The 25,117-nt window shown below is 40.1% G+C and overlaps 1 protein-coding gene across 2 annotated transcripts in view; it reads left to right on the top strand.

Moving 5' to 3' along the window:
• ahnak (AHNAK nucleoprotein) overlaps nt 1–21,630 on the top strand; it is a 32,630-nt gene extending 11,000 nt beyond the window's left edge. The window contains exons 4-7 of one of the 2 annotated variants that reach the window (XM_036126979.1): nt 717–873; nt 984–1,210; nt 1,356–2,777; nt 3,168–21,630. In XM_036126979.1, coding sequence (XP_035982872.1) covers nt 717–873; nt 984–1,210; nt 1,356–2,777; nt 3,168–20,684 — 19,323 coding nt within the window. In that variant the 3' untranslated portion in view covers nt 20,685–21,630. Of the gene's footprint in view, nt 1–716; nt 874–983; nt 1,211–1,355 lie in introns of both variants that reach the window. The other variant, XM_036126978.1, reaches the window with a different exon arrangement.
• The last annotated feature ends 3,487 nt before the right edge of the window (nt 21,631–25,117 follow it).

Raw genomic sequence — 25,117 nt, 5'->3', positions numbered from 1 at the left:
GGACGGGCTGAGTCTCTGTCTTTATTGGACGGCTGTTTATAAAAGAGCAACTTGTACACCAAACAGAGAATTTTCCTGAAGATGAGTGTTTGTATGTATAATTGCATGCAAGTTTGTAAACTTCAACAGTAGAAAGACTAAAATGGATGTCTTAGAGGATAATGATGTACTATACTTGCAGAGTTTCTTAAATCTCAAAACAAAATGATTTCAGATTTCTTGCTGTAGGTGATGGGCACATTTTCTCTCCAGGAACCTCTTATGGACTAATTGTAATACACTATCTTGACACTGTTCAATAATTGATGTGAAACCCTTAGCCTTATTCACAAGTATCTGCGCAACCAACTGGAGAATGTGGTTTATTTTTTCACAGTTACACTGTCCCTTTATACTTTTAAAAGTTAATTAAGGTTTCATCAAAACCCGTTTCATAAATGCCATAGAGAAGTAACACAGAAATCTGAAAAGTTACATTCTAATGTGAAAACCCTAAAAGTTACCTCACTTCAATATAAAGTGTCTCAAACCTCTGATATGATCATGTAGCTAACCTCTAACCCCTATTTTGGAAATCACCAACAGTGTGTTTTAAAAATGCCCTCCAGGAGGTGATATTTAACAAATGTGACAACCAACCCATGTGACAACAAATTCCATTCTGCCACATTTGTTATTTTTTTCTGTCTAACTAAATGTTTATATTACCTTTACAGATGGCTGAGGAAGAGGACACCAGGGAAGTACTGTTTCAAGACTGGGAGGGTCCAGACAAAACTGGCTTAACCATCGAACATACAAGTGGAGGGGAGCTCTTAGTCAAGGAGGTGAAAGGAGAGTCACCTGCAGCACGATCTGGAAAAGTATATGAAGGTAACACATTATCTTGGTTTCTTTAATCAAATATTAAGATTTTTTTTTTCACCAAGCCTTTTGTCAATGAGCTTGATTATTCATAACAAACATTCATACTGTCTTTGTAGGTGATCAGATTGTGGGTGCAACAATCTACTTTGAAAATATGAGCTCAGAAGAGACGGCAGAGTTACTGAAAACATTAAACAAACACAAAGTTGGACTGAAACTACAAAACAAAGGAGACAAATCCCCTTGCTACTCACCCTTGAGCACACCATGTCGTTCTCCAATGGGTACCCTCACATGGGAAGGGAAGACACAGTTTGGAGCATCAAGTCCAGAAATCATTCTCGTAAGTTTTGTTTTCTAATCATTTTATAATCAAAAGGTCAGGGATGTTTAGAACTACTACAACTACCATCAAATGATATTCTACACAATCTAGTATAGACTACTATGTGATATTTTGGCAAACACTATGTTATATGTCAATACAGAGCGGAGATGATGACGACTACAAGAGAATATATACAAAAAAGATTAAACCAAGGCTGAAATCTGAAGACCTTGCAGAAGGAGTGGATGTTCGTACAGAGCGGCATAGCAGCACTAGCAGTGACGGCAGTACGATTACAACCATCACTCGGCGCATCACGACATACACAGTGGAAATGCCAAGTGGCATAGGTGAGAAACTAGAACTTTCAAGCCCAGACATTAAGGGGCAATGGCATTCCTCTGGAGATGGCTCTCCTCGTGTCAGAATCTTGCAAAGCAGCCCTTCAGCTAAAGTGGAAGCAGAAGATGGTGTTTTTGAGTCATGTAATGTGACTTACACTGGGCCAAAAGGTAGCTCTACAGAAACAGACAGGGGTAGTTCTGTTAGCAAAGCTAATGTTAACACTGGATATCCTACACATGCAGGAGGGATTTCAATTACCGGTGGGGAAATTTGTCTTCCAAGTTCAAAGCTGCAAGGTGGGGACAAAGGTGAGGGAGAAATAGTAGCAACCAAAGTAGACATTAAAGGTCCTGATGTAAATACCAAACTAAAAGAAGGTGATTTTAAAGTACCTCATATAAAGATATCATCATTAAAGAAAACAACTGCTAGTCAGGACAACTCAGAAGTGGCCATAAAAACTCAGAAAGTGGATTCAGATATTGATCAATCTCAGGTATTTGTAACTAGTGGCTCTCATGACAAACAACAAACAACAACAGAGACAGACTCAAGAAATGATGGTTCCATACTTAAAAACAAAGTCGACATGTCAACCTCTAAGATAGGAGTTGATGTAAGACTGCCTGAAATGGGTTTGAACCTCAAAGGTCCTGCACTCAAAGGTAATATGGATGCACAAGGTGTACACACAGAAGTAAATGAAAAAACTGCTTTTGAAACCACAGATAAATTGAAGGGAGGAATTCAAATATCCCAAAATATAATCCCTTCAGTGAAGACTAAAGACCGAAATGTGGATGTATCAGATTTTGATGTGAGAGTGGAGGGTTTTCAATCTGCTGGTGATGTGCATGTTAAAGTACCAAAGACAAAAGGAGATGTAAAATATCCAGACATTGAAGAACCTGACATTAACAGTAAGGGGAAATTAAGTGGGTTCGGAATGTCTAAATTTCAAGTGCATTCATTCGACAGGACAGGCCCAAAATTACAACATCCAGATGTTGATGCTAACCTCACAATAGAAAGAGGTAATGTTGATGTTACAAAGCAAAAGATAGGTTTTGATGTAAAAGTTTCTGATAGTGAAGTTGAAAGAGCAGATGTTGACATTAAAGGACCAAATGCAAAACTGAAAGGACCCAAAATCAATATGTCAGGTATTTCTGGACCAGAAGTATCAATACCAGATGTGGATTTAAGTATAAAAGGCCCAAGGATTAAAGGTGACATGGACGTGTCAACTCCCAAGATAAAAGGAGACATCAAATCACCTGAAGTTAACATCAAAGGTTCAGAAGTTGATATTGAAGGGTCAAAGGGAGGGTTTGAAATGCCCAAAATCAAAATGCCATCAATTAATTTGAAAGGCCAAAATGTTGATGCCCCAGATTTGGACTTTAACCTGAAGGGCCCAAAAGTTGAAGGGGATGTGGATGTTAAACTGCCAAAGATTAAAGGAGATCTGAAAGGTCCAGAGGTGGACATTGAAGGTCCAAATGTTGACATTGAAGGTCACAAAGGTGGGCTGAAAATGCCTAAATTTAAGATGCCATCATTTGGTGTGAAAGGACCAAAAGTCGAAAGCCAAGATGTTGATATTGACCTACCAACGGCAGATATTGACGTGAAAGTACCTGATGTTGACATTGAAGGAGCAGACATTGACATAAAAGGACCAAATGCCAAACTTAAAGGACCCAAATTAAACATGCCAAGCATATCTGGACCAAAAATATCAATGCCAGATGTGGATTTAAACTTGAAAGGCCCAAAAGTGAAAGGTGACATGGACATTTCAACTCCCAAGTTAAAAGGAGACATCAAATCACCTGAAGTTAACATCAAAGGTTCAGAAGTTGATATTGAAGGGTCAAAGGGAGGGTTTGAAATGCCCAAAATCAAAATGCCATCAATTAATTTGAAAGGCCAAAATGTTGATGCCCCAGATTTAGACCTTAACGTGAAGGGCCCAAAAGTTGAAGGGGATGTGGATGTTACACTGCCAAATATTAAAGGAGATCTAAAAGGTCCAGAGGTGGACATTGAAGGTCCAAATGTTGACATTGAGGGGCACAAAGGTGGCTTCAAAATGCCTAAATTTAAGATGCCATCATTTGGGTTGAAAGGACAAAATGTCGAAGGCCCAGAAGTTGATGTTGACCTCCCCGAAGCAGATATCGATGTGAAAGCACCTGATGTTGACGTTGAAGGAACAGATTTTGACATTAAAGGACCAAATGCCAAACTTAAAGGACCCAAATTCAATTTGCCAAGCACATCTGGACCAAAAATATCCATGCCGGATGTGGATTTCAACTTGAAAGGCCCAAAAGTCAAAGGTGACATGGATGTTTCAACTCCAAAAATAAAAGGAGACATAAAATCACCTGAAGTTGACATCAAAGGTCCAGAAGTTGATATCAAAGGGTCAAAGGGAGGATTTGAAGTACCCAAATTAAAAATGCCATCATTGAATTTGAAAGGTGCAAATGTTGATGTCCCAGATTTAGACCTTAACCTGAAGGGCCCAAAAGTTGAAGGGGATGTGGATGTTAAACTGCCAAAGATTAAAGGGGATCTAAAAGGTCCAGAGCTGGACATTGAAGGTCCAAATGTTGACATTGAGGGACACAAGGGTGGTCTGAAAATGCCTAAATTTAAGATGCCATCATTTGGGTTTAAAGGACCTAAAGCAGATGGCCTAGAGGTTGATATTGATCTCCCCGAAGCAGATATTGATGTGAAAGCACCAGATGTTGATATTGAAGGAGCAGACATTGACATTAAGGGACCAAATGCAAAACTGAAAGGACCCAAATTAAACATGCCAAGCATATCTGGACCAAAAATATCAATGCCAGATGTGGATTTCAACTTGAAAGGCTCAAATGTCAAAGGTGACATGAATGTTTCAACTCCCAAAATAAAAGGAGAAATTAAATTGCCTGAAGCTGACATAAAAGGTCCAAAAGTTGATATTGAAGGGTCAAAAGGAGGGTTTGAAATGCCCACTATCAAGATGCCATCATTAAATTTGAAAGGACCAAATGTTGAAGTCCCAGATTTAGACATTAACCTGAAGGGCCCAAAAGTTGAAGGGGATGTGGATGTTACACTGCCAAAGATTAAAGGAGATCTAAAAGGTCCAGAGGTGGACATTGAAGGTCCAAATGTTGACATTGAGGGGCACAAAGGTGGCTTCAAAATGCCTAAATTTAAGATGCCATCATTTGGTGTGAAAGGACCCAAAGTCGAAGGCCCAGAAGTTGATGTTGACCTCTCCAAAGCAGATATCGATGTGAAAGCACCCGATGTTGACGTTGAAGGAGCAGAGATTGACGTTAAAGGACCAAATGCCAAACTTAAAGGACCCAAATTCAACATGCCAAGCATATCTGGACCAAAAATATCCATGCCAGATGTGGATTTCAACTTGAAAGGCACAAAAGTGAAAGGTGACATAGATGTTTCAACTCCAAAGATTAAAGGAGACATAAAAACACCTGAAGTTGACATCAAAGGTCCAGAAGTTGACATCGAAGGGTCAAAGGGAGGCTTTGAAATGCCTGATTTAAAAATGCCATCATGGAATTTGAAAGGTCCAAAGGTTGATGTACCAGGCTTAGACCTTAACCTGAAAGGCCCTAAAGTTGAAGGAGATGTGGATGTTAAACTGCCAAATATTAAAGGGGATCTAAAAGGTCCAGAGCTGGACATTGAAGGTCCAGATGTTGACATTGAAGGTCACAAAGGTGGGCTGAAAATGCCTACATTTAAGATGCCATCATTTGGCTTTAAAGGACCTAAATCAGATGGCCTAGAGGTTGATATTGATCTCCCCAAAGCAGATATTGATGTGAAAGCACCAGATGTAGACATTGAAGGAGCAGACATTGACATTAAAGGACCAAATGCAAAACTGAAAGGACCGAAATTCAACATGCCAAGCATATCTGGACCAAAGATATCAATGCCAGATGTGGATTTCAACTTGAAAGGACCAAAAGTCAAAGGTGACATGGATGTTTCAACCCCCAAGATAAAAGGAGACATCAAATCACCTGAAGTTGACATCAAAGGTCCAGAAGTTGATATTGAAGGGTCAAAGGGAGGATTTGAAATGCCGAAATTCAAAATGCCATCATTGAGTTTGAAAGGCCAAAATGTTGATGCCCCAGATGTGGACTTTAACCTGAAGGGCCCAAAAGTTGAAGGGGATGTGGATGTTAAACTGCCAAAGATTAAAGGAGAACTAAAGGGTCCAGAGGTGGACATTGAAGGTCCAGATGTTGACATTGAGGGTCACAAAGGTGGGATGAAAATGCCTAAATTTAAGATGCCATCATTTGGCTTGAAAGGACACAAAGTCGAAGGCCCAGATGTTGATATTGACCTGCCCAAAGCAGATATCGATGTGAAAGCACCAGATGTTGACATTGAAGGAACAGAAATTGACATTAAAGGACCAAATGCAAAACTGAAAGGACCCAAATTTAACATGCCAAGCATATCTGGACCAAAAATATCAATGCCAGATGTGGATTTCAACTTGAAAGGGCCAAAAGTCAAAGGTGACATGGACATTTCAACTCCAAAGAATAAAGGAGACATAAAATCACCTGAAGTAGACATCAAAGGTCCAGAAGTTGATATTGAAGGGTCAAAGGGAGGGTTTGAAATGCCCAAATTCAAAATGCCATCATTGAATTTGAAAGGCCCAAATGTTGATGCCCCAGAAGTGGACTTTAACCTGAAGGGCCCAAAAGTTGAAGGGGATGTGGATGTTAAACTGCCAAAGATTAAAGGAGATCTAAAAGGTCCAGAGCTGGACATTGAAGGTCCAAATGTTGACATTGAGGGTCACAAAGGTGGGATGAAAATGCCTAAATTTAAGATGCCATCATTTGGCTTGAAAGGACACAAAGTCGAAGGCCCAGATGTTGATATTGACCTGCCCAAAGCAGATATCGATGTCAATGTTCCTGATGTTGACCTTGAAGGACCTAATGCAAAATTGAAAGGACCCAAATTCAACATGCCAAGCATATCTGGACCAAAAATATCCATGCCAGATGTGGATTTCAACTTGAAAGGCCCAAAAGTCAAAGGTGACATGGATGTTTCAGCTCCTAAGATAAAAGGAGACATCAAATCACCCAAAGTTGACATCAAAGGTCCAAAGGTTGATATTGAAGGTTCAAAGGGAGGATTTGAAATGCCCAGTATCAAAATGCCGTCATTTAATATCAAAGGTCCAAATGTCGATGTCCCAGATTTAGACCTTAACCTGAAAGGCCCTAAAGTTGAAGGGGATGTGGATGTTACATTGCCAAAGATTAAAGGAGATCTCAAAGGCCCAGAGGTGGACATTGAAGTTCCAGATGTTGACATTGAGGGTCACAAAGGTGGGATGAAAATGCCTAAATTTAAGATGCCATCATTTGGCTTGAAAGGACACAAAGTCGAAGGCCCAGATGTTGATATTGACCTGCCCAAAGCAGATATCGATGTGAAAGCACCAGATGTTGACATTGAAGGAACAGAAATTGACATTAAAGGACCAAATGCAAAACTGAAAGGACCCAAATTTAACATGCCAAGCATATCTGGACCAAAAATATCAATGCCAGATGTGGATTTCAACTTGAAAGGTCCAAAAGTCAAAGGTGACATGGACATTTCAACTCCAAAGATTAAAGGAGACATAAAATCACCTGAAGTAGACATCAAAGGTCCAGAAGTTGATATTGAAGGGTCAAAGGGAGGGTTTGAAATGCCCAAATTCAAAATGCCATCATTGAATTTGAAAGGCCCAAATGTTAATGCCCCAGATTTGGACCTTAACCTGAAGGGCCCAAAAGTTGAAGGGGATGTGGATGTTAAACTGCCAAAGATTAAAGGAGATCTAAAAGGTCCAGAGCTGGACATTGAAGGTCCAAATGTTGACATTGAGGGTCACAAAGGTGGGATGAAAATGCCTAAATTTAAGATGCCATCATTTGGCTTGAAAGGACACAAAGTCGAAGGCCCAGATGTTGATATTGACCTGCCCAAAGCAGATATCGATGTCAATGTTCCTGATGTTGACCTTGAAGGACCTAATGCAAAATTGAAAGGACCCAAATTCAACATGCCAAGCATATCTGGACCAAAAATATCCACGCCAGATGTGGATTTCAACTTGAAAGGCCCAAAAGTCAAAGGTGACATGGATGTTTCAGCTCCTAAGATAAAAGGAGACATCAAATCACCCAAAGTTGACATCAAAGGTCCAAAGGTTGATATTGAAGGTTCAAAGGGAGGGTTTGAAATGCCCAGTATCAAAATGCCATCATTTAATATCAAAGGTCCAAATGTCGATGTCCCAGATTTAGACCTTAACCTGAAAGGCCCTAAAGTTGAAGGGGATGTGGATGTTACATTGCCAAAGATTAAAGGAGATCTCAAAGGCCCAGAGGTGGACATTGAAGGTCCAGATGTTGACATTGAGGGTCACAAAGGTGGGATGAAAATGCCTAAATTTAAGATGCCATCATTTGGCTTGAAAGGACACAAAGTCGAAGGCCCAGATGTTGATATTGACCTGCCCAAAGCAGATATCGATGTGAAAGCACCAGATGTTGACATTGAAGGAACAGAAATTGACATTAAAGGACCAAATGCAAAACTGAAAGGACCCAAATTTAACATGCCAAGCATATCTGGACCAAAAATATCAATGCCAGATGTGGATTTCAACTTGAAAGGGCCAAAAGTCAAAGGTGACATGGACATTTCAACTCCAAAGATTAAAGGAGACATAAAATCACCTGAAGTAGACATCAAAGGTCCAGAAGTTGATATTGAAGGGTCAAAGGGAGGGTTTGAAATGCCCAAATTCAAAATGCCATCATTGAATTTGAAAGGCCCAAATGTTAATGCCCCAGATTTGGACCTTAACCTGAAGGGCCCAAAAGTTGAAGGGGATGTGGATGTTAAACTGCCAAAGATTAAAGGAGATCTAAAAGGTCCAGAGCTGGACATTGAAGGTCCAAATGTTGACATTGAGGGTCACAAAGGTGGGATGAAAATGCCTAAATTTAAGATGCCATCATTTGGCTTGAAAGGACACAAAGTCGAAGGCCCAGATGTTGATATTGACCTGCCCAAAGCAGATATCGATGTCAATGTTCCCGATGTTGACCTTGAAGGACCTAATGCAAAATTGAAAGGACCCAAATTCAACATGCCAAGCATATCTGGACCAAAAATATCCATGCCAGATGTGGATTTCAACTTGAAAGGCCCAAAGGTCAAAGGTGACATGGATGTTTCAGCTCCTAAGATAAAAGGAGACATCAAATCACCCAAAGTTGACATCAAAGGTCCAAAGGTTGATATTGAAGGTTCAAAGGGAGGGTTTGAAATGCCCAGTATCAAAATGCCGTCATTTAATATCAAAGGTCCAAATGTTGATGTCCCAGATTTAGACCTTAACCTGAAGGGCCCTAAAGTTGAAGGGGATGTGGATGTTACATTGCCAAAGATTAAAGGAGATCTCAAAGGCCCAGAGGTGGACATTGAAGGTCCAAATGTTGACATTGAGGGTCACAAAGGTGGGATGAAAATGCCTAAATTTAAGATGCCATCATTTGGCTTGAAAGGACACAAAGTCGAAGGCCCAGATGTTGATATTGACCTGCCCAAAGCAGATATCGATGTCAATGTTCCTGATGTTGACCTTGAAGGACCTAATGCAAAATTGAAAGGACCCAAATTCAACATGCCAAGCATATCTGGACCAAAAATATCCATGCCAGATGTGGATTTCAACTTGAAAGGCCCAAAAGTCAAAGGTGACATGGATGTTTCAGCTCCTAAGATAAAAGGAGACATCAAATCACCCAAAGTTGACATCAAAGGTCCAAAGGTTGATATTGAAGGTTCAAAGGGAGGATTTGAAATGCCCAGTATCAAAATGCCGTCATTTAATATCAAAGGTCCAAATGTCGATGTCCCAGATTTAGACCTTAACCTGAAAGGCCCTAAAGTTGAAGGGGATGTGGATGTTACATTGCCAAAGATTAAAGGAGATCTCAAAGGCCCAGAGGTGGACATTGAAGTTCCAGATGTTGACATTGAGGGTCACAAAGGTGGGATGAAAATGCCTAAATTTAAGATGCCATCATTTGGCTTGAAAGGACACAAAGTCGAAGGCCCAGATGTTGATATTGACCTGCCCAAAGCAGATATCGATGTGAAAGCACCAGATGTTGACATTGAAGGAACAGAAATTGACATTAAAGGACCAAATGCAAAACTGAAAGGACCCAAATTTAACATGCCAAGCATATCTGGACCAAAAATATCAATGCCAGATGTGGATTTCAACTTGAAAGGTCCAAAAGTCAAAGGTGACATGGACATTTCAACTCCAAAGATTAAAGGAGACATAAAATCACCTGAAGTAGACATCAAAGGTCCAGAAGTTGATATTGAAGGGTCAAAGGGAGGGTTTGAAATGCCCAAATTCAAAATGCCATCATTGAATTTGAAAGGCCCAAATGTTAATGCCCCAGATTTGGACCTTAACCTGAAGGGCCCAAAAGTTGAAGGGGATGTGGATGTTAAACTGCCAAAGATTAAAGGAGATCTAAAAGGTCCAGAGCTGGACATTGAAGGTCCAAATGTTGACATTGAGGGTCACAAAGGTGGGATGAAAATGCCTAAATTTAAGATGCCATCATTTGGCTTGAAAGGACACAAAGTCGAAGGCCCAGATGTTGATATTGACCTGCCCAAAGCAGATATCGATGTCAATGTTCCTGATGTTGACCTTGAAGGACCTAATGCAAAATTGAAAGGACCCAAATTCAACATGCCAAGCATATCTGGACCAAAAATATCCATGCCAGATGTGGATTTCAACTTGAAAGGCCCAAAAGTCAAAGGTGACATGGATGTTTCAGCTCCTAAGATAAAAGGAGACATCAAATCACCCAAAGTTGACATCAAAGGTCCAAAGGTTGATATTGAAGGTTCAAAGGGAGGGTTTGAAATGCCCAGTATCAAAATGCCATCATTTAATATCAAAGGTCCAAATGTCGATGTCCCAGATTTAGACCTTAACCTGAAGGGCCCTAAAGTTGAAGGGGATGTGGATGTTACATTGCCAAAGATTAAAGGAGATCTCAAAGGCCCAGAGGTGGACATTGAAGGTCCAAATGTTGACATTGAGGGTCACAAAGGTGGGATGAAAATGCCTAAATTTAAGATGCCATCATTTGGCTTGAAAGGACACAAAGTCGAAGGCCCAGATGTTGATATTGACCTGCCCAAAGCAGATATCGATGTGAAAGCACCAGATGCTGACATTGAAGGAACAGAAATTGACATTAAAGGACCAAATGCAAAACTGAAAGGACCCAAATTTAACATGCCAAGCATATCTGGACCAAAAATATCAATGCCAGATGTGGATTTCAACTTGAAAGGGCCAAAAGTCAAAGGTGACATGGACATTTCAACTCCAAAGATTAAAGGAGACATAAAATCACCTGAAGTAGACATCAAAGGTCCAGAAGTTGATATTGAAGGGTCAAAGGGAGGGTTTGAAATGCCCAAATTCAAAATGCCATCATTGAATTTGAAAGGCCCAAATGTTAATGCCCCAGATTTGGACCTTAACCTGAAGGGCCCAAAAGTTGAAGGGGATGTGGATGTTAAACTGCCAAAGATTAAAGGAGATCTTAAAGGTCCAGAGCTGGACATTGAAGGTCCAGATGTTGACATTGAGGGTCACAAAGGTGGGATGAAAATGCCTAAATTTAAGATGCCATCATTTGGCTTGAAAGGACACAAAGTCGAAGGCCCAGATGTTGATATTGACCTGCCCAAAGCAGATATCGATGTCAATGTTCCCGATGTTGACCTTGAAGGACCTAATGCAAAATTGAAAGGACCCAAATTCAACATGCCAAGCATATCTGGACCAAAAATATCCATGCCAGATGTGGATTTCAACTTGAAAGGCCCAAAAGTCAAAGGTGACATGGATGTTTCAGCTCCTAAGATAAAAGGAGACATCAAATCACCTGATGTTGACATCAAAGGTCCAAAGGTTGATATTGAAGGTTCAAAGGGAGGGTTTGAAATGCCCAGTATCAAAATGCCGTCATTTAATATCAAAGGTCCAAATGTCGATGTCCCAGATTTAGACCTTAACCTGAAGGGCCCTAAAGTTGAAGGGGATGTGGATGTTACATTGCCAAAGATTAAAGGAGATTTCAAAGGCCCAGAGGTGGACATTGAAGGTCCAGATGTTGACATTGAGGGTCACAAAGGTGGGCTGAAAATGCCTAAATTTAAGATGCCATCATTTGGCTTTAAAGGAGCCAAAGTCGAAGGCCCCGATGTTGATATTGACCTCCCCAAGGCAGATATTGATGTGAAAGCACCTGATGTTGACATTGAAGGAGCAGACATTGACATTAAGGGACCAAATGCGAAATTGAAAGGACCCAAATTCAACATGCCAAGCATATCTGGACCAAAAATATCAATGCCAGATGTGGATTTCAACTTGAAAGGCCCAAAAGTCAAAGGTGACATGGACATTTCAACTCCAAAGATTAAGGGAGACATCAGAACACCTGAAGTTGACATCAAAGGACCAGAAGTTGATATTGAAGGGTCAAAGGGAGGGTTTGAAATGCCCAAATTCAAAATGCCATCGTTGAATTTGAAAGGCCCAAATGTTAATGCCCCAGATTTGGACTTTAACCTGAAGGGCCCAAAAGTTGAAGGGGATGCTGATATTAAACTGCCAAAGATTAAAGGAGATCTAAAGGGTCCAGAGGTGGACATTGAAGGTCCAAATGTTGACATTGAGGGTCACAAAGGTGGGATGAAAATGCCTAAATTTAAGATGCCATCATTTGGCTTGAAAGGACACAAAGTCGAAGGCCCAGAGGTTGATATTGACCTGCCCAAAGCAGATATCGATGTCAATGTTCCTGATGTTGACATTGAAGGACCTAATGCAAAATTGAAAGGACCCAAATTCAACATGCCAAGCATATCTGGACCAAAAATATCCATGCCAGATGTGGATTTCAACTTGAAAGGGCCAAAAGTCAAGGGTGACATGGATGTTTCAACTCCCAAGATAAAAGGAGACATCAAATCACCTGATGTTGACATCAAAGGTCCAAAGGTTGATGTTGAAGGGTCAAAGGGAGGGTTTGAAATGCCCAGTATCAAAATGCCATCATTTAATTTGAAAGGTCCAAAGGTTGATGTCCCAGATTTGGACCTTAACGTGAAAGGGCCTAAAGTTGAAGGGGATGTGGATGTTACACTGCCAAAGATTAAAGGAGATCTAAAAGGTCCAGAACTGGACATTGAAGGACCAAATATTGACATTGAGGGTCACAAAGGTGGATTCAAAATGCCTAAATTTAAGATGCCATCATTTGGCTTGAAAGGACACAAAGTAGAAGTTCCTGAAGTTGATGTTGAACTCCCCAAGGCAGATATTGATGTGAAAGCACCTGATGTTGACATTGAAGGAGCAGACATTGACATTAAGGGACCAAATGCAAAATTCAAAGGACCCAAATTCAACATGCCAAGTATGTCTGGACCAAAAATATCAATGCCAGATGTGGATTTCAACATGAAAGGTCCAAAAGTTAAAGGTGACATGGATGTTTCAATTCCCAAGATAAAAGGAGACATCAAATCACCTGAAGTTGACATCAAAGGTCCAAAGGTTGATATTGAAGGGTCAAAGGGAGGCTTTGAAATGCCCACCGTCAAAATGCCATCATTGAATCTGAAAGGTCCAAAGGTTGATGTCCCAGATTTGGACCTTAACCTGAAAGGCCCTAAAGTTCAAGGGGATGTGGATGTTACACTGCCAAAGATTAAAGGAGATCTAAAAGGTCCAGAGGTGGATATTGAAGGTCCAAATGTAGACATTGAGGGGCACAAAGGTGGCTTCAAAATGCCTAAATTCAAGATGCCATCATTTGGCTTTAGGGGCCCTAAAGTAGAAGTCCCAGAAGTTGATGTTGAACTCCCCAAGGCAGAAGTTGATGTGACAGCACCTGATGTTGACATTGAAGGAGCAGACATTGACATTAAGGGACAGAAAACCAAACTGAAAGGACCGAAATTCAACATGCCAAGTATATCTGGGCCAAAAATATCCATGCCAGATGTGGATTTCAACTTGAAAGGCCCAAAAGTTAAAGGTGACATGGATGTTTCAACCCCCAAGATAAAAGGAGACATGAAATCACCTGAAGTTGACATCAAAGGTCCAGAAGTTGATATTGAAGGGTCAAAAGGAGGGTTTGAAATGCCCAAATTCAAAATGCCATCATTGAATTTGAAAGGCCCAAATGTTGATGTCCCAGATTTAGACCTTAATCTGAAAGGCCCTAAAGTTGAAGGAGATGTGGATATTAAACTGCCAAAGATTAAAGGAGATCTGAAAGGTCCTGAGGTGGACATTGAAGGTCCAAATATTGACATTGAAGGTCATAAAGGTGGGATGAAAATGCCTAAATTCAAGATGCCATCATTTGGGTTTAAAGGACCCAAAGTTGAAGGGCCAGATGTTGATATTAACCTTCCAAAGGCAGATATTGATGTGAAAGCACCTGATGTTGACATTGAAGGAGCAGACATTGACATCAAGGGACCAAATGCCAAACTTAAAGGACCCAAATTCAACATGCCAAGCATATCTGGACCCAAAATATCCATGCCAGATGTGGATTTTAACTTGAAAGGCCCAAAAGTCAAAGGTGACATGGATGTTTCAACTCCAAAGATTAAAGGAGACATCAAATCACCTGACGTTGACATCAAAGGTCCAAAAATTGATATTGAAGGGCCAAAGGGTGGATTTGAAATGCCCAGTATGAAAATGCCATCATTCAATTTGAAAGGTCCAAAGGTTGATGTCCCAGACTTAGACCTTAACCTGAAAGGCCCTAAAGTTGAAGGAGATGTGGATGTTAAACTGCCAAAGCTTAAAGGAGATCTAAAAGGTCCAGAGCTGGACATTGAAGGTCCAAATGTTGACAATGAGGGACACAAGGGTGGTCTGAAAATGCCTAAATTTAAGATGCCATCATTTGGCTTGAAAGGTTCCAATTTAGAAGGCCCAGATGTTGATATTGACCTTCCCAAGGCAGATATTGATGTTAAAGCACCTGATTTCGACATTGAAGGAGCTGATATTGACCTTAAAGGACCAAATGCTAAATTGAAAGGACCCAAATTCAACATGCCCACCATATCTGGACCAAAAATATCCATGCCCGATGTGGATTTCAACTTGAAAGGTCCAAAAGTCAAAGGGGACATGGATATTTCATCTCCGAAAATAAAAGGAGACATCAAATCACCTGAAGTTGACATCAAAGGTCCAGAAGTTGATATTGAAGGGTCAAAGGGAGGATTTGAAATGCCTAAATTCAAAATGCCATCATTGAATTTGAAAGGTCCAAAGGTTGATGTCCCAGAATTAGACCTTAACCTGAAAGGCCCTAAAGTTGAAGGAGATTTGGATGTTAAACTGCCAAAGATTAAAGGGGATCTAAAAGGTCCAGAGCTGGACATTGAAGGTCCAAATATTGACATTGAAGGTCATAAAGGTGGGATGAAAATGCCTAAATTCAAGATGCCATCATTTGGGTTTAAAGGACCCAAAGTTGAAGGGCCAGATGTTGATATTAACCTTCCAAAGGCAGATATTGATGTGAAAGCACCTGATGTTGACATTGAAGGAGCAGACATTGACATCAAGGGACCAAATGCCAAACTTAAAGGACCCAAATTCAACATGCCAAGCATATCTGGACCCAAAATATCCATGCCAGATGTGGATTTTAACTTGAAAGGCCCAAAAGTCAAAGGTGACATGGATGTTTCAACTCCAAAGATTAAAGGAGACATCAAATCACCTGACGTTGACATCAAAGGTCCAAAAATTGATATTGAAGGGCCAAAGGGTGGATTTGAAATGCCCAGTATGAAAATGCCATCATTCAATTTGAAAGGTCCAAAGGTTGATGTCCCAGACTTAGACCTTAACCTGAAAGGCCCTAAAGTTGAAGGAGATTTGGATGTTAAACTGCCAAAGATTAAAGGGGATCTAAAAGGTCCAGAGCTGGACATTGAAGGTCCAAATGTTGACATTGAGGGACACAAGGGTGGTCTGAAAATGCCTAAATTTAAGATGCCATCATTTGGCTTGAAAGGTTCCAATTTAGAAGGCCCAGATGTTGATATTGACCTTCCCAAGGCAGATATTGATGTCAAAGCACCTGATGTTGACATTGAAGGAGCAGATATTGACCTTAAAGGACCAAATGCTAAATTCAAAGGACCCAAATTCAACATGCCAAGCATATCTGGACCCAAAATATCCATGCCAGATGTGGATTTCAACTTGAAAGGTCCAAAAGTCAAAGGGGACATGGATATTTCAACTCCAAAAATAAAAGGAGACATCAAATCACCTGAAGTTGACATCAAAGGTCCAGAAGTTGATATTGAAGGGTCAAAGGGAGGCTTTGAAATGCCCAAATTTAAAATGCCATCATTGAATTTGAAAGGTCCAAAGGTTGATCTCCCAGACTTAGACCTTAACGTGAAAGGCCCTAAAGTTGAAGGAGATTTGGATGTTAAACTGCCAAAGATTAAAGGAGATCTAAAAGGTCCAGAGCTGGACATTGAAGGTCCAAATGTTGACATTGAGGGTCACAAAGGTGGGATGAAAATGCCTAAATTTAAGATGCCATCATTTGGGTTGAAAGGCCCCAATATAGAAGGCCCAGATGTTGATATTGACCTCCCAAAGGCAGACATTGATGTGAAAGCTCCTGATGTTGACATTGAAGGGGCAGACTTTGACATCAAGGGACCAAATGCCAAACTCAAAGGACCCAAATTCAATATGCCAAGCATATCTGGACCAAAAATATCCATGCCAGAGATGGATTTCAACTTGAAAGGCCCAAAAGTCAAAGGTGACATGGATGTTTCAACTCCAAAGATTAAAGGAGATATCAAAACGCCTGAAGTTGACATCAAAGGTCCAAAAGTTGATATTGAAGGGTCTAAGGGAGGATTTGATATGCCCAAATTCAAAATGCCATCATTGAATTTGAAAGGTCCAAAGGTTGATGTTCCAGATTTAGACCTTAATCTGAAAGGCCCTAAAGTTGAAGGAGATGTGGATATTAAACTGCCAAAGATTAAAGGGGATCTAAAAGGTCCAGAGCTGGACATTGAAGGTCCAGATGTTGACATTGAGGGTCACAAAGGTGGGATGAAAATGCCTAAATTTAAGATGCCATCATTTGGCTTGAAAGGTTCCAATTTAGAAGGCCCAGATGTTGATATTGACCTTCCCAAGGCAGACATTGATATGAAAGCTCCTGATGTTGACATTGAAGGAGCAGGCATTGACATCAAGGGACCAAATGCCAAACTCAAAGGACCCAAATTTAACATGCCAAGCATATCTGGACCAAAAATATCAATGCCAGATGTGGATTTCAACTTGAAAGGCCCAAAAGTCAAAGGTGACATGGACATTTCAACTCCAAAGATTAAAGGAGACATCAAAACACCTGAAGTTGACATCAAAGGTCCAGAAGTTGATATTGAAGGGTCAAAGGGAGGATTTGAAATGCCCAGTATCAAAATGCCATCATTTAACATAAAAGGTCCAAAGGTTGATGTCCCAGATATAGACCTTAATCTGAAAGGCCCTACAGTCAAAGGAGATTTGGATGTTAAACTGCCAAAAATTAAAGGGGATCTAAAAGGTCCAGAGCTGGACATTGAAAGTCCAAATGTTGATATTGAGGGACACAAGGGTGGTGTGAAAATGCCTAAATTTAAGATGCCATCATTTGGCTTGAAAGGTTCCAATATAGAAGGGCCAGATGTTAATATTGACCTCCCAAAGGCAGATATTGATGTGAAAGCACCTGATGTTGACATTGAAGGAGCAGACATTGACATTAAAGGACCAAATGCAAAACTGAAAGGACCCAAATTCAACATGCCAAGCATATCTGGACCAAAAATATCTATGCCAGATATGGATTTCAACTTAAAAGGCCCAAAAGTCAAAGGTGACATGGATGTTTCAACTCCAAAGATAAAAGGAGACATCAAATCAGCTGATGTTGACATCAAAGGTCCAGAAGTGTCTATTGAGGGGCCAAAGGGTGGATTTGACATGCCCACTATCAAATCACGAGATGTAAACATAAGGGGACCAGAAATTGATCTGGAATGCCCTACAAGTGGGACAAAAGGAACAAAATTTAAAATGCCATCACTTTCAGGTTCTAACATCTCATTACCTGATGTAAATTTAACGTTGAAAGGTCCAAAATCTGATATCTCATCTCCTTCAGTTGAAACTGAAGGTCCAAACCTGGATATTGATTTTAAACATAGCAGGGAAAAATTGAAGTACCCAACAATACCTGGGTCCAAAGTAGCTCTGCCAGATGTCAAAACCGATGGCCTTGAACTCAGTTCAAAAAGGTCTAAGTTTAAAATGCCTAAGGTTGGATTCAAGAGTCCAAAGATAAAGACCTCAGAAACTGACAGTAAACTGGAACATGGAGATGTCATCATAAAAGGAAAGACTCTTAGCTCTGAGGGCCTTGACCTTGATATTGGTTTGAGTGGTGCAAAATCTAAAAGTCCCAAATTTAAGATACCAAAATTTGGTCTTAAAGGTCCAAAGGTTGATATGCCTGAAATTGATCTTACAAAATCTGGTACTGAAATAAAAACATCAAATATCAGTACAGATGGACTAGAACTTGACATTGAGCTTGATGGTGGAAAGCATAAAGATGCAAAACTAAATATGCCTACTGTTTCAGGATCAAACATATCTATGCCTGATGTGGACTTAAATCTGAAAGGTCAGAAACCTAAAGGGGAAATGGATATCTCCATTCCAAAAGTTAGCACTGAGAGCTCTACTGTCAAGATAAAAGGACCTAAATTTGATGCTTCCACAATTTCTGGACCAAAAATGTCCATGCCAAGTGTAGACCTAAAAGATCAAAAGGTTGAGGTTGAGGGACCTAAGGTTGGATTGGAAATGCCCAAAATAAAAATACCATCATTTGGTATCAAACTTCCACAGTTGGAAAGTTCAAATGATACTGTAACCATTCCAAGTGCCAACATTGATATAGCAACCCCCAAAGTTGACAATGAAGTTGGTGGAGTTGATGTTGAAGCTGGGGCAAATCTTGAAAGTCCCAAAATTAAACTTCCATCAATATCAGGACCCACCTTGCCAGACTTTGACATTAATTTGACAGGGCCAAAAACCAAAGGAAAAGTTAATGTGTCAGTTCCAAAGATCGAGGGTGATATAACAGTTCCTGACATGGGTAGTAACATACCTGCTGTTGACACTGAGAGCCCAAGGGGAGGATTTAAAATGCCCCAAATCACAATGCCATCATTTGGGGTAAAAGGTCTAAATGTTGAAGGTCCAGAAAGTCATGTCAACCTCCCTAAATCTGATGTTGATATTAAAGCACCAAAAATTGATATGAAAGGAGCAGACACTGAATTTGAGAGCCCAAGTGGTAAAATCAAAGGGCCCACATTAAATATGCCAAGTGTATCAGGCCCTAGCATTTCTATGCCCCATGTAGACTTGAATCTGAAAGGCCCCAAACTTGAAAGTGACATGGATGTTTCAAAGATTAAAGGAAAAATAACAAAACCTGAAATTGATATCAAAGGTCCAGAGGTTGATCTGGAAGGGCCCAAGGTTGGTCTTAAAACACCCAAAATCAAAATGCCATCAGGACCAGAAGTTGATCTAAACCTTCCTAAAACTGACATTAGCATTAAAACACCTGAAGCAAACATAAAAGGAGCAGAATTTGATGCCACTGAAGCAAGTCTTGATGCCCCTGATATAGATATAAATGTAAAGGGAAAAAAAGGAAAGTTTAAACTTCCAAAAGTGAAAGGAAAAGTTAGGAAACCAGAAGCTGATGTTAAAACACCAGAAGTAGACCTGGGTGTTGACACAACTAATATTCATGTCGAAGGGACAAAGGTTAAGAAGCATTTTTTTGGTAAATTTCATTTTCCTGATGTAGAGTTAGATATTAAATCCCCAAAACATAAGGGTGATGGATCTTTAGCTGAGGGATTAAAATCACCTGATACACATTTATCATCCGACAGTGCAAAGGTTTGTTTGGAAGGCTCTGATGTTAAAGCAAAAGGTATAAAAGGTGGTCCAGAGCTTAGTGCAACTGTTTCGGGTCAATCACCTGGTGGCCTTCAATATCCAGAGGGTACAATACAGTTTCCCAAAATCAAAGTACCACGGTTTGGTATTCTTCTGCCAAAAGCGGAAAGCCAAGACAATGTAGAAAAAGGGAAATCAGAACTTGCAGCTAGTGGTGGCATAAACACAGAGTCTCAATCTGTCAGTCTTCAAGTCAGTTCACAAAATATTGACATTCCCAGTCCAGAACTGAGGCAAGGTGAGGCTAAAGTAAAGGGGAAGATGCCAAAATTATTTGGCAAATCAAAAGCAAAAGGTAGTAGTACAGGTGATCTTTGTGAATCAGAGTTAGAATTAAACCTTAGTGGACAAGAGGGTAGGATTACTAAAGTACATTCAGGTGAAATGAAGGGTGGCAAATTAGACATGGAAGGTGATTCCGGAGTCAGTTTATCACCTAAAGGAAAATCAGCCTCACTGGATCTATTTAAAAGATCAAAGCATCAGTCTTCCTCTGCAAGTGATGAGGGTTCGCTTGCAGTTAGTTCTCCTTCAGCTCTTTCAGAAGCTGAGTGTGGTGACATTTCAATAGATGTAGGAGGAAGTAAGGTCAAAGGTAAGAAAGGCAAATTAAAGTTTGGCACGTTTGGAGGTTTTGGTTCTAAGTCCAAGGGCTCATATGAAGTGACACTTGGAAAGGACAATGAAGAAGAGATAGAGGGGAGTACAGATGTTTCTGCACCTCTTAAAAAATCCAGATTGTCATCATCCTCAAGCAGTGACAGTGGATCAAGAGGGGGTCTCAGGCTTCCAAGACTAGAGCTGTCAGGTTCACCAAAGAAGTAATAGTAAGAACAATGAAACCCTGTTATATGCACTCAAATACAATCTCCTAAAAATAAGTTTTGAACTTTGGTTATTTTTAATCTAATAGAAAGTCTAATGCATACTTATCTTTACCTATGAATGATTATTTTAAAAAAATGTAATAGGAGTGCATCAGATTGTTAAAAAATTCTTCAAACTGTAAATAAGATAAATGTATACTTTTATTAATGAATATTGTTTTGTACATAGTCCAGATTTATTAATCTATTGCATCACACAAATAAAAGGTCATTAAAAGTTTTGTTCATTCTTTTAAAGAAGTGTTTTTTTTATGGTTGTTGTATATTCATAACCAGAGGTCTATTGCAAAGAACAGACATCACAGTTGTTTTGAAGGAAAACACTCTATATACATTCAAACACACTTTTTTATCAGTTACCATTTTAAATACATATACAATTATGGTTTTTCTATGCTTCAGTAGTAGCCAGCACAGAATTGTGTTTTTGCAATATAATTTTGACAACCTTCTCAAGATTCACATTTTTGTATATAGCATAATTGCAACGACAATCTTTTTGGAAATTCTTTGAAGTGTTGTGTCTACTTCTGATTGCTGTCTCTTCATTTAAGAAAATTTGTATTTGCTAAAAGTTGTGACACAATAAAAATTAGTTTTCTTTGTTTATTTTAAACTGGTTTCTTAATCCTGTCATTTTTACATCCTTACAGTTAGTAATCCTCTATATTTAATTTCATTTTGACACTTTCTTTTTGTATAGACACCTGTTTTGGTCATGTCACAATCACTTTTTAATGTCATCTGTTTTTAAACAACTTTTGTGCAAGTAGAAAGTTGTATACCATTGATCATATTTGATGAAATGAAATGCATAATTTTTGGAACCATGCTTTTGTGTGCATTCTGCTAAGTAAATGCAATAAACAGATTTGTAGAGTTTATTCTTGCATTTGAACTTGATTTACAGTCTGCGATAGTCAGCTAAGTTATTCGTATTTTTTAGTTCTAACATATATATATATATATAGGTGTGTGTGTGTGTGTGTGTGTGTGTGTGTGTGTGGTGTGTGTGTGTGTGTGTGTGTGTGTGTGTGTGTGTAAAACACAGTACTATTTCTCATAGTATTATTTAGAGTGTGCTTAATTTTTCACAAACCTTTTCATGTTGACCCAGTCTTTGTTTAATAAATAAAAACATGCTGTAATCTGCTGTCTAACATTTTTACATTTAATGTTGCATTTTAGTTCAATTAAATTGTATTCATTTTAGGAATATACAATTTACAGCAAATGCCATCTCAAGGCACATTATAAAACAATGAGGTCTAATTGATATATAATGATATAGAATCCAATTCGGTCCAAATTAATGTTTAATCAATCTGATTAATTCCCATAGAATACGATCATATAGTCAGATTCAGATCCAGATTTACACAAACCAATTGGATTTTAATTATAAATCAGCACAGTCAAAGTCAGTTCATCCATCCATCCATCCATCCATCCATCCATCCATCCATCCATCCATCCATCCATCCATCCATCCATCCATCCATCCATCCACTTCTGCTTATCCGGGGTTGGGTCGCAGGGGTAGCAGCTTCAGTAGGGAGACCGAGACATCCCTCTCCCCAGCCACTTGAGCCAGCTCCTCCGGGGGAACCCCATGGCGTTTCCAGGCCAGCCAAGAGACACAGTCCCTCCAGCGTGTCCTGGGTCTTCCCCTGGGCCTCCTCCCGGTGGAACGTGCCCAGAACACCTCACCAGGGAGGCGTCCAGGAGACATCCCAACCAGATGCCCGAGCCACCTCAACTGGCTCCTCTCGACGCGGAGGAGCAGCGGCTCTACTCTGAGTCCTCCCCGGATGACTGAGCTCCTCACCCTATCTCTAAGGGAGAGCCCAGACACACTACAGAGAAAACTCATTTTGGCCGCTTGTTGTCAGTTTATCTTATATTGCTAATTGGTATTAAGTCATTTATCAGAGGAACCCCAGATCATTGCATCAAGTCCATAACTTCCCTCCTCCTGAGCCAACATGTGGATACAGTTGTAAGAAAGGACTCCAGTAGAAGCAGGCTTTGTATACACAGCCATCTGCTATGATGGGCTGGCAATCAAGAAGAAAGAAAGCAAACAGAAAATAAGACATAAGTGCAAGTCCAAGATTTTTATCAGCACACAAAGCTGATGAAGAGATTCCATACTTTTTGTCACTTATTAAAAAAACCTCACACATTATATACATTCATTACACATTGAATGTATATAATGTACATCAAACCTTTATTTTTTTAATATTGATGATTAGTGCTTACAGATAATGAATACACCAAATTCAGTGCCTTAGAAAATTATAATAGTGTAAAAAAGTTCAATATTAAAACTATTCCTAAGTTTTAGTGACACTAATCAACTAATTAACTCAAAACGCCTGCAAAGGTTTCCTGAGCCTCTGAATGGCATCTCTGTCTGGATTAGTAGAATACACAATGAAGAAGACTGCAGACTTGACAGATGTTCAGAAGGCAGCCACTGACCTCTTCTACAAGGACACTGAGGCACCAAAGATGATTGCCCACAAGTTTGGTTGTCCATGTATATTCAATAAAAAGTTGAGTGAAAGGAAAAAAGGATAGTAGGAAAAGGTTAAACAGCAATAGGGATAACCCCATCCTTGAGAGGATTATCAAGGGGAATCTATTCAAAAAGTTGCACAAGGAGTGGACTGAGGCTAGATTCAGTGCATCAAGAGCCATTATGCACAGACAAATGCTATCCTGAACCAGATACAACATGAGTAGTGTCTTACCTGGACTAAAGTGAATATGAATTGGACTGTTGTTAGTGGTCCAAAGCCCTTTCACATGAAAGTAAAGTATGCATGATCCCAGAGTCTGAATGATGAGTAGAGAGGCGCATTATCCACATTGTTTGAAGTCCAGTGTAATGTTTCCACAGTCAGTGATGGTCTGGGGTGCCGTGTCATCTGCTGGTGTTGGTCCACTGTATTTCCTGAAGTCCTCAGCCTAGTTTTGATGAGTTCATGTATAAAGTCATCTGTTAAACCAGGTCACAAGATCTGTCAGTCTGGCTCCGTTCTCACTTGCTTGGTGTCTTAGTCTAATTTACAGATGCCTGAAGGTGCCGTGTTCATTTGATTTAATGTCAGACAGGTAGAAAGAAGGGCAAATAAATAAATTACAATGAACTTCTACATTGAAGCCACTTTTCTGACAAAAATCCCACAGTTGTTCGTACAAAAAGAAATAAAAAGTGAATGAGCTTGTTGTAAACTCAAGTGGAGAGGAAGAGGATTTATCTTTACCTACAAAAAAAATTGTAGGTAATGTAGCCATCTACCAGGAGATTATAGAGGACTTCCTGCTTCCTTCTTCTGACAAGCTTTAAGGAGTTGCTGATTTCATTTTCCAGCAGGCAGAACACAGAGATCTAGAGGGAACAGGATCACAAGGAACTAATAAATAAAGAGGTGGATTACTGAAGATAACTAACTGTAGAACCTAATCCAAAAACACAGAAAACACCAAAAAATAGTGACACAGGATACAATAAACTAAATAATAACAAACTAGAACACTAGGAAATCTGCCTCTCGCCTCTTGACAGCTGGAGATAGGCACCAGCATCCCTTGCAACCCCACAGGTGATAATCGTGGTAGAAAATAGATGGATGGATAGAACACTAGGAAAACTAATTGAAGGCAAATTAGCAAAGTCCAGCACAAAATGCCAAGGATCGTGACCATTCCCCCTCTCAGGGGTGGATACCAGACGGCTATAATGAGTCCTTCACAAAAACAATCTGACCAGGGTGGGAGGAGGGAGCCATGGAAGGTGGGCCAGAGTCCAAACAAAACCAAACAAAGTTCACATGGGCAATTCAGAGGTTGTCCTTTACAGACTAACTAAAGAGTCTGAACCAGGAACTCCGAGGCTGGAACTAGGAACTCGGAGGTGGAAACCAGGAACTCTAAGACGGAAACCAGAAACTAAGAGACAAAAACCTGGACCTCAGAAACCAAGAATTACTAGATTGAAACCAGGAACTTGGAGATGGAATCCCTGCATGCTGGAACCAAGAACCCGGAGGGAAAAACCCAGGATGCTGAAACCAGGAGCTTGGCAGCGTAGACCCCTAGAAGGAACTCTGAAGGATGGCGGCCTGACCACTGGGACCCATGGTGGAGCTCTAGAGGTTGGCAGGTGGAGACTCTGCAGGCAGGAACTCTGCAGGTGGAGACCCTGCAGGTAGAGGCCCTACAGGCGGAGACCCTGCAGTCCATAATGAATGAATATAACATACATGTTTCACTTTTTGAATGGAATTACTGAAACAAAACAAACCTTTTCATGATATTCTAATTATATGACCAGCACCTGTATATCCTGCCTTTCAAGCC

Source organism: Fundulus heteroclitus, chromosome 23, assembly GCF_011125445.2.
Source record: "Fundulus heteroclitus isolate FHET01 chromosome 23, MU-UCD_Fhet_4.1, whole genome shotgun sequence".
Taxonomy (NCBI): Eukaryota; Metazoa; Chordata; class Actinopteri; order Cyprinodontiformes; family Fundulidae; genus Fundulus; species Fundulus heteroclitus.
Note: the sequence above shows the minus strand (reverse complement) of the source record. Positions and strands in the feature narration are given on the sequence as shown.